The sequence below is a fragment of the Danio rerio genome, chromosome 19 (assembly GCF_049306965.1).
Source record: "Danio rerio strain Tuebingen ecotype United States chromosome 19, GRCz12tu, whole genome shotgun sequence".
Classification (NCBI taxonomy): Eukaryota; Metazoa; Chordata; class Actinopteri; order Cypriniformes; family Danionidae; genus Danio; species Danio rerio.
In genome coordinates this window covers 51532501-51542500 of record NC_133194.1, presented here as the reverse complement: position 1 = coordinate 51542500, position 10000 = coordinate 51532501, and the positions used below count along the sequence as shown (strand labels likewise).

Sequence of the window (10000 nt, the reverse complement as noted above, 5' to 3'; positions counted from 1 at the left end):
ACACTGTTAGAATCACACACACGTCATTACAACACAAGGGTTTCACACTAGCACTGATCACACACACATACACACACACACACACACACCTGTCACAGACACCTGTCACAGAGACAGACACACACACATAAATACAGAAACACACACACTCACACACCCCTTCCAGACACACACTCGTAACAAAGACATACACACTCACACACACTTTTCCCAGACACACACATATATGCACACCTCTCTCAGGCACACACACACAAATACAGTATGTATACATCTTTCCCAGACACACACACACACACACACACACACCTGAGGGAGGAGCAGAGCCGCTTCAGTGAGTCCTGGCGTGAGGAGCAGATGCAGACTGAGCACCGCTGCTGCTTTATAAAGCCTGAGCAGAGGGGGCGGGGCCTATACTGTAAAGGGGCGGGGCCACAACATGAGATTATAATAATTCATAATCACACACATCTCCTAAAACTGACACACACACACACACACGCACACACTCTCACACAGACACACACACACACACACACACACAGTGTTCTTGTTCATACAGTGTGAGTGGTTGATTTAGATCTCTTCATGAACTCTGATACATGATACTTCATGATACTTCAGTGTCTCTCTGCAGTCTGTAAGTCTGAGGGTGGATGAATCACACTACACTTTACCTGCAGCTTTACCTTGTGCCCTAGCTAGGGTTTACGCTGCAGTAAAGGGTGCAGGGGAGCAGATGTGTGTATGTGTGCGTGTGTGTCAGTGTGTGTGTGTGTGTGTCTGTGTGTGTGTGTATGTGTGTGTGTGTGTGTGTGTGTGTGTGTGTATGCGTGTGTGTGTGTGTGTGTGTGTGTGTGTGTGTGTCTGTGTGTGTGTGTGTCAGTGTGTGTGTGTATGTGTGCGTGTGTGTCAGTGTGTGTGTGTGTGTGTGTGTGTGTGTGTGTATGTGTGTGTGTGTGTGTGTGTGTGTGTGTGTGTGTGATCTGCAGAATAGGAGTGAGGGTGAACATCAGCAGAGCTGGAGATCATGCTGAGCAGGGGTCAGTGTGAAGTGATGGCCGGCTCGGCTCTGCAGTGTAACGGAGCACACAGTGATGGTCAGGACTGTTGTGGTGTTGTGGTGATCCTTCAGTCATCTCAGATGTGAGCAGAGCCAGAGAAATAGCTTAATAAGCTCATTATATAATAGGCCATAAGAGGTCAGATCTCTATGGTCTGCTATTAATATCAGTAAAGCGTGACCCGCGGCTCCAGCTCCTGTTCCACACCAGGGAAGGAGAGCAGCTAAACATAGACGGATGCACATCACATGTGCTGAGATGCAGAGCGAGACAGAGCCCACAGAGCCCTGCAGCAGCAGGAGACATGATCAGCGCTGAGCGGCTCCGGGGACGAGCAGCAGATCACTGCAGATATGGAGTGATGCTCCTCATGCAGATCATCTTCATCATCTTCATCTTCCTCTGCTGGAGTCCGTCTCCCAGACTCAGACACTCGCAGGCGGTGCTGGACTGACCCGCAGGTCTGCTGGGGGGGTCGTGGCTGCTCTCCAGGGCCTCTGGATGGGAGTGTGGGCTCTGCATATGTGCGCCTGCAGCAGGAACGAGTCTGACCCAGACGGCGGATCACCAGCAGTAAATCAAGCTCACCTCATCTGCCTGCTCACTTTAATCTGTCCTATTAATATGTACAGTCTGGCCCGGCTCATATAAAGAAATACAGAATATTATCAATACATCACTCAACAAACACATAAAGATAATAATAAACACAGATATTAATAAATAAGTCACCTGTAAACAACAATAAATAAACAGAAAACAGTCACAGAATGGGTGGAGAGAGTAGAAAAGTTGGACTGTAAATAACCCTCCACCCATACATGAACTCAAAGACTGCTGTGTATATCGCCACTGATCATGAATATTGATAGTTTTAAATATGAACTAAGCAGCTTTGTATAAATCTGAATATATTTCTCTTTCAGGACGTCACAGAGGGCGAGAAACGGGGAAATCCAGCAACATATTCATCTATAATTAATGCTTCTTCATTATAACTGTTAATATCATTTATTTTCCCTCTGAGTGAAGCAGTTGCGCAGTAGGTAGTGCTGTCGACTCACAGCAAGAAGGTCGCTGGTTCAAACCTCCGCTCAGTGTGTGTTTCTGTGTGGAGTTTGCATGTTCTCCCCGTGTTGGCGTGGGTTTCCTCCAGGTGCTCTAGTTTCCCCCACAGTAGAAAGACATGTGGTACAGGTGAATTGTCCATAGTGTGTGTGTGTGTGTGTGTGTGTGTGTGGATGTTTCCCATAGATGGGTTGCTGCTGGAAGGGCATCTACTGTGTGAAAACGTGCTGGATAAGTTGGCGGTTCATTCCCCTGTGGCGACCCCAGATTAATAAAGGGACTAAGCCGACAAGAAAATGAATGAATGAATGATTTCCCTGACTGTTTTCCTGATCATTTGTACACTGTAAAAGAAAATCCAGATTTTCACAGCATGTCACTGTAATTGTTCACAGTAAATGATATTAGAGTATCTGGTATATTAGAGTCACATTACAGCATGTCACTGTAAAGCTTCACAGTTATGCGTTGTATTCAGAATTTGATTGTGCAGTTAATCAAATCAGCATGATGACAGCAAATCAGTGTAAAAGGGCTTCATCTTTAGTGTGTTCGTTAAATTAATTCAAACTCTCTTTATTTGTTATTATTATTTTATCTATTATATTAACATTAATGCAAGTCTTGGCAAGTTTTGATATTTAGAAATCACAGAAGGTTATTGCACCCCCAAAAACAATTAGGAAAGAAAATCCTCCTGTTTTGTGACATGAATGCCAAAGTAAATGTTCATTTATATGTGCTGCACCTTTATTTAATTTAATAAGCTTAACATATAAATATGAAACAATATTTAATGAGCACAACTTTATAAACTGTAATGAAAGTAGATGATTCATAAAACCAAACACTGTTAAACACCCAAAATGATTTCAGAGTCAGAGTAAAGTCAGAATGAGCAGCCGAGGAAATCCTTCTGTACAGGCAAATACAGTTAATTACAAGATAACACCGTCAAATCGCTTCACCACCTACTGTGAACTTACACTATATGGAGTATACACTATATGGCTGTAATTAATTTCACAGTCATTTAACAAAATCACAACAAATTACTGTAAACGACCTCACGGTAATTCACTGTCAATTTACATGCAGTATGTTACTGTGAGAGTAATGCACTTATTAGCAGTGATTCACTGTCCATTTACGGTCATTCTTTACTGTGTGGATATCTGCGTCATGTTTTTATGTCTTATTTCTGCTTCTGAGCTGCACTCTGGGGTCTTGATGTTATTAATATGTTTAACATATTAAAATAAGTGTGTTTCCTGCACATGTGTGATGGTCAGCCGTGCAATCGTGTGTGTCGGTGTTGTATATTACGCTACAGAATCCCCGTATAACAAACTGCAGCACATTCACTGATATTCACACACTCATTCCTCTAGATATTATACATGATATTATTGACCTGCATGTCTGTAAAAGTCACTTGTTAAACTGTAGAGCTGAATCTTCAGCATCAGAGGTGGACAGAGCAGAGATCAACATCCCATAATGCACTTCATAATGATTGATCAAACTTCATTAACATGAGTGTGTGTGTGTGTGTGTGTGTGTTTACTCTCCAAATCTGTCCCCTTGTGTGTTTCGTGTAGTCTGTTCTGGCTCTGTGTGGATCAGGGAAGGACATGAGGAGTGTGATGATCAGGGTGCTGATGAGCGGGTGCATGTAGAGAATAAAGTGGTGAAGCAGTGCTGAAGCGCAGAGGAGACTGCTGGAGTACAGAACAATACGAGTAAGAGCAGTAAACACACACACACACACACACACACACACACACACACACACAGAGCGATCCAGCACACAAATAGACCCGAGCAGAGCCACAGGTGCTTCACACACTTTTAGATGCCCTTGTCAAGTACACTAGAGGACACACACACACACATATATATATATATATACACACACACACTCACACATACATTCACATTCTTACACACACACACACACAGATCTGCTTATGGTGAGCAGCTGTGTGTCAGAGAGATGGAGAGCTTTATTACAGCTCATCAATGGCTCATTATTATTATTATTATTATTATTATTATTATTATCATCATTATTATCATTATTATTATAATATTATTCCAGCTCATCAATGGCTTTATAATTGTATTTTTATTTTTTTAAAATACCTTTTGTTTTGTTTCCACAGAGCTGTGTGGCACATATTCATGTCTGATTCGGTCGTACCGTACCACAGAGCGCTATATCTACACGTGTGCACTACTGTGATAATGATGGATAAAGTTAAATAAAGTTTAATCCAAATAATCATAAAATAAATGAGAATTAAGACTACAGTAAACGTGCGGGCACAGATAACTCATATACTGTCGGAGGAGGACTACAGCAGCAGTGTTCTGCCTTTCCTAATTCCTGTAATTGAGGGCAGGGTTATGGAAGATATGGCTGTGGTGGTGTAGTGGTCAGTGTGTGGACAGGGCAGGGCAGCTCACAGTTCAACTCCCGCCTGGCGGCCTGTGCTCATCTTCTCCTCTCCCCATGCTCTCCTGTCAATACTCCACACTTTCCTGTCCAATAAAGGTGACCCCCCCCCCCCAAAAAAAAAAACCATTATATAATAATAAAATAAAATAATAATCTTTACACGAGACACTTCGCAAGAGGAGCCGTTTGAGTGTGCTATATAGCCTATAGCCAGTAACATTACAGGTCAGCGATCCTCACAGCTCAGATCATTCTGGATCAACCCTGAAATCTCCCTCAAAGTCAGCAGGAACTGTACAAGGATATGATAAAGGCTTAGAGGTTCAGCGTGAGCAGCAGAACACTGGTGAAAGAGTGTTATTGGTGTAGTATTGATCATGTTAGCCTGCACTGTCACTCTGAGCGGGTTATATTCGGGCAGCTGAAGTTCTTCTTCCGGCCGCAGTTTCTTTCCTGTCCTGCAGCGGCGCTAGAGCGCAGGGAGCCTCCTGCAGCGGAAGTGTTTGGTCTGCTGTTGTTGTGCACGTGTGGACATCCGAGCGGTCGGTCTGTAGTTCTCTGCGTGCCAGCCGCTGGTAAAACCCGAGGAAGAAGAAGAAGAAGTTTTCTGCGGCAGTAATGGAGTCTCCCGCGCGTGTGGGCAGCAGGAAGCGGCCGCTGGAGGAGCGGCGAGAGCGGCAGATGAAGCACCGGCAGCAGTGCGCGGCTCTCGGGCAGGAGGAGGCGGAGGTGCAGCGGCTGGAGGAGCTGCTGTTCGGGGCGGAGGAGCAGCTGAGCGGCCGCCTGGAGCAGGTCTGAGCACCACAACACTGACCCCAGAACCTGTACTTATTACTGACAATAACACTGACCCCAGACCTGTGCTTATTTCTGACAACACTGACCCCAGAACAGCACTTATTAATGATAACACTGACCCCAGAACAGCGCTTATTAATGATAACACTGACCCCAGAACAGCACTTATTAATGATAACACTGACCCCAGACCTGTGCTTATTTCTGACAACACTGACCCCAGACCTGTGCTTATTTCTGACAACACTGACCCCAGACCTGTGCTTATTACTGACAACACTGACCCCAGACCTGTGCTTATTACTGACAAGACTGACCCCAGAACAGCACTTATTAATGATAACACTGACCCCAGACCTGTGCTTAACTACTGACAACACTGACCCGTGTTTCAGAACCCTTTCTGACTGAGTCTCTCTCTCTCTCTCTCTCTCTCTCTCTCTCTCTCTCTCTCTCTCTCTCTCTGTGTGTGTGTGTGTGTGTGTGTGTGTGTGAGCAGGGTAGCAGCAGTTTTCTTGAGGATGATGATGATGATGAAGTGCGCAGTGTGTGTTCAGAGAACAGCGAGGGGCCCCGGGGCCGCCGGAGAGCCAGGACAGCTGTATGGGAGGATGAGGATGATGAGCAGGAGGAAGAGTGAGCGCTGTTCTTCTTCACTGTGTGTGTGTGTTTGTGTGATGATGTTGACTCCTCCTCTTCCTCCTGCAGGGTGGACATGACGCTGCGCTCCCGCCGAGAGCTGAAGAAGAGCGACGCCGAGACCAAGATGAGCAAACAGAGACTGCAGCAGCGGCTGAAGGAGCAGTGAGTGTGTGTGTGTGTGTGAGTGAGTTAGTGTTTGTGTGTGTGTGTGAGTGAGTGAGTGAGTGAGTGAGTGTTTGTGTGTGTGTGTCAGTGAGTGAGTGAGTTAGTGTGTGTGTGTGTGTGAGTGAGTGAGTGAGTTAGTGTTTGTGTGAGTGAGTGAGTGAGTTAGTGTTTGTGTGTGTGAGTGAGTGAGTGAGTTAGTGTGTGTGTGAGTGAGTGAGTTAGTGTGTGTGTGAGTGAGTGAGTTAGTGTTTGTGTGTGTGTGTGAGTGAGTGAGTTAGTGTGTGTGTGTGTGAGTGAGTGAGTGAGTTAGTGTTTGTGTGTGTGAGTGAGTGAGTGAGTTAGTGTGTGTGTGAGTGAGTGAGTTAGTGTGTGTGTGAGTGAGTGAGTTAGTGTTTGTGTGTGTGTGTGAGTGAGTGAGTTAGTGTGTGTGTGTGTGAGTGAGTGAGTGAGTTAGTGTTTGTGTGTGTGAGTGAGTGAGTGAGTTAGTGTGTGTGTGAGTGAGTGAGTGAGTTAGTGTTTGTGAGTGAGTGAGTGAGTGAGTTAGTGTGTGTGTGAGTGAGTTAGTGTGTGTGTGTGTGTGTGTGTGAGTGAGTGAGTTAGTGTGTGAGTGAGTGAGTGAGTGAGTTAGTGTGTGTGTGAGTGAGTTAGTGTGTGTGTGTGTGAGTGAGTGAGTGAGTGAGTTAGTGTGTGAGTGAGTGAGTGTGTGAGTTAGTGTGTGTGTGAGTGAGTTAGTGTGTGTGTGTGTGTGTGAGTGAGTGAGTGAGTGAGTTAGTGTGTGTGTGAGTGAGTGAGTGAGTTAGTGTTTGTGAGTGAGTGAGTGAGTGAGTTAGTGTGTGTGTGAGTGAGTTAGTGTGTGTGTGTGTGTGTGAGTGAGTGAGTTAGTGTGTGAGTGAGTGAGTGTGTGAGTTAGTGTGTGAGTGAGTGAGTGTGTGAGTTAGTGTGTGTGTGAGTGAGTTAGTGTGTGTGTGTGTGTGAGTGAGTGAGTTAGTGTTTGTGTGTGTGTGTGAGTGAGTGAGTGAGTTAGTGTGTGTGTGAGTGAGTGAGTGAGTTAGTGTTTGTGTGTGTGAGTGAGTGAGTTAGTGTGTGAGTGAGTGAGTGTGTGAGTTAGTGTGTGTGTGAGTGAGTTAGTGTGTGTGTGTGTGTGTGTGTGAGTGAGTGAGTTAGTGTTTGTGTGTGTGTGTGAGTGAGTGAGTTAGTGTTTGTGTGTGTGTGTGTGAGTGAGTGAGTGAGTTAGTGTGTGTGTGTGTGTGTACGCAGAGAAATCACATTTTACACTTCTTTACACTCTCAGAGACCTTCAGCTGTGTGTGTGTGTGTGTGTGTGTGTGTGTGTTGTGTGTGTGTGTGTGTGTGTGTTCGTTCTTCAGGTTCCAGAAGGCCATGGGTGGCACACCGAGCTGGGCAGAGAAGGAGCACAGGACCAGCCAGAAAACAGGTGAGCACTTGAGTGAACACTCTACAGTGAACACTCTACAGTGAACACTACAGTGAGGATAGTACGTCCTCATCTGATAAACATCCTGTGCATCAAACACACACACACACACTCACACACACACTCGGCTGATGAACTCTCCTCTCCGCTGTGGGTTGTGCCGGTGCTGATGGGGTCCGGTGGTGCTGATCCGCTGTGCTCTGCTGTTAATGTTGCTCTTTCTCTACAGCAGATGATGAGGATGAGGATGAAGATCTGCTGAGGAGGACCGCTAACTTCATCAGCACGTCAGACAGCCTGCCGAGAGGAGTGATCCGGGTACTGCGCACACTGCTCTGAGTGTGTGTGTGTGTGTGTGTGTGTGTGTGTGTGTGTGTGTGTGTGTGTGTGTGTGTGTGTGTGTGTGCGTGCGTGCGTGCGTGCGTGCGTGCGTGCCTCTGCACTTATATGTGTGTGTGTGTGTGCGTGAGTGAGTGCGTGCGTGCGTGTGTGCGTGTGTGTGCTCTGACAGTGTCTGTCTGTTTCAGATAAAGAAGTGTGTGAATGCCAATAGCGAGTGTGTGTCTGAGGCTCAGCTGACCTCAGTGCAGTTTCACCCGTCGGCTCAGATCGTGATGACGGCCGGGCTGGACCACTGCGTCTCGCTCTTCCAGGTAGGCTGCAGGGTTAAGATGTCTTCAGTTGACTGTAATGTTGTGCCGCAGGTCTTAAATCGGGCTAAACGGGTCTTCATTTCACTTGTTTATTCCTCTCCCAGTGCTGGGTTGCAGCTGGACGGGAATCCACTGTGTAAAACATATGTCAGAGTTGTTGGCGGTTCATTCCGCTGTGGCGACCTCTTATTAATCAGGGACTAAACTGAAGGGAAATGAGTGAATGTGCAGCAACACACATGCCATCGCCAACAGCAGATCTGCAGGAGAGCTTCAGCCTGACCCGGTTCCTCTGCTGCACTCCAGCTGGGCTCACCTCAGCCTTTGAGCAGTGTGGGTGTGCAGAGCGTCTGCTGGCTTCGACAGAGCATTTATAATATAGAGTACAGGAAATAACGCTTTAGCTTTAGCTTTTTGATCAGGCAGGTGCACATTTGTTCTGGTTGGCCACTGGTCTCTACAGTATTTAAGGGCATTCCTCACGACATGGACCGGATCAAACTCACCATCACTTTAATATCAGGATATTCTCTGATCTGCAGTCTCCGTCAGGGCTTCTTATTAAACTCTCCCCGGCCTGAACTGGAGATGACAGCACATCAGCACTGCGGCACATTCACACTGAAGCTTCATCACATTTGCTCTGAGCCGGACTCGTCCTCCACCCGTGTAGCGGAGCATTGGCCGGGCGCAAGCATGCGTAGAGTTCGTGGATTTTTATTGGCAAAATGTCTGTGTGAACTGAACTGCTCTGCTGGAATATTTATCTTGATTGTAATGCGTGTGCTGTGGGTCATCAATAGCAGGAGTGACCCATAACAGCTGAAGCGCCCCTGCACCAGTCTGCTGTGGACCTGCTGTGAGTTTGTGTTGGTTTATTATTAGTCTGGCCTGAATGAGCTGAGGGTGTCGGAGACGCCGATATGAACCTGTTAATGACACGTCTGAATCAGCAGGACAGGCTTCAGCAGTGTTCACAGCACTGAGCATTCCCACATCACCTCTGAGCAACACTGCTGGAGGACGAGAGCTCAGACACTCGCTGTGAGATGGAGACGTCTGCATGTGTGTGAAGAGAACACTGCTGGAAATGTTGGAGAAGAGGCAGGTAAAGTCTGCAGAAGCGATGGCTGATCTCCTCCAGCCGTGACCCGCTCATGAGTAAACCTGCAGCCTGATGATCGCTGCTGAGAGAACCCAGAGAGGATGAGCTCCGCCTGCCCAGCGTCCCCCACGAGACGGAGCTCACGATGAAGCAGCAGGAGCAAATGAATCCGGCCGGACTCTGCGCTGCGGTGGGGAGACGTCACAGGCTGGAGATCAGTGCTGAACTGGGCCACATTACAGGAGAAGAGACGGTTCACGACGGTACGACTCCCCACGACACCCCACACCAAGCAAATCATGCCGAAATCGAGACGTGATCTGACCAGAGCTTCATATGGGTCTGAGTTCATCTGCCTGGTCTTCATGAGGCCTTTATTTGGGTTGGTGAATGTGCAGAACCCTGCTGTTCCAGAACACTGAGCTCTGGGTCTGCTTCTGGATGATGATCCGCTGTCATTGTTATGGAAGTGTGTGTGTGTGTGTGTGTGTGTGTGTGTGTGTGTGTGTGTGTGTGTGTGTGTGTGTGTGTGTTCATCTGCCTGGTCTTCATGAGGCCTTTATTTGGGTTGGTGAATGTGCAGAACCCTGCTGTTCCAGAACACTGAGC

General features: G+C 46.9%; 2 protein-coding genes across 3 annotated transcripts in view; one reads left to right on the top strand and one right to left on the bottom strand.

Annotated features, from left to right (window-relative positions):
* Positions 1 to 397, bottom strand: part of nme2b.2 (NME/NM23 nucleoside diphosphate kinase 2b, tandem duplicate 2) — a 3181-nt gene extending 2784 nt beyond the window's left edge. Inside the window, exon 1 of the mRNA NM_130927.2 lies at positions 310 to 397. The gene's annotated coding sequence lies outside the window, so the exon portion shown is untranslated. The remainder of the gene's footprint in view (positions 1 to 309) is intronic.
* A 4709-nt stretch (positions 398 to 5106) lies between these two features.
* The window catches only part of utp18 (UTP18 small subunit processome component), an 8415-nt gene continuing 3521 nt past the window's right edge, over positions 5107 to 10000 (top strand). Inside the window, exons 1-6 of one of the 2 annotated variants that reach the window (XM_073931133.1) lie at positions 5107 to 5385; positions 5891 to 6027; positions 6100 to 6195; positions 7566 to 7633; positions 7866 to 7951; positions 8161 to 8286. In XM_073931133.1, the coding sequence (XP_073787234.1) occupies positions 5212 to 5385; positions 5891 to 6027; positions 6100 to 6195; positions 7566 to 7633; positions 7866 to 7951; positions 8161 to 8286 (687 nt within the window). In that variant the 5' untranslated portion in view covers positions 5107 to 5211. 2 annotated transcript variants of the gene reach the window in all.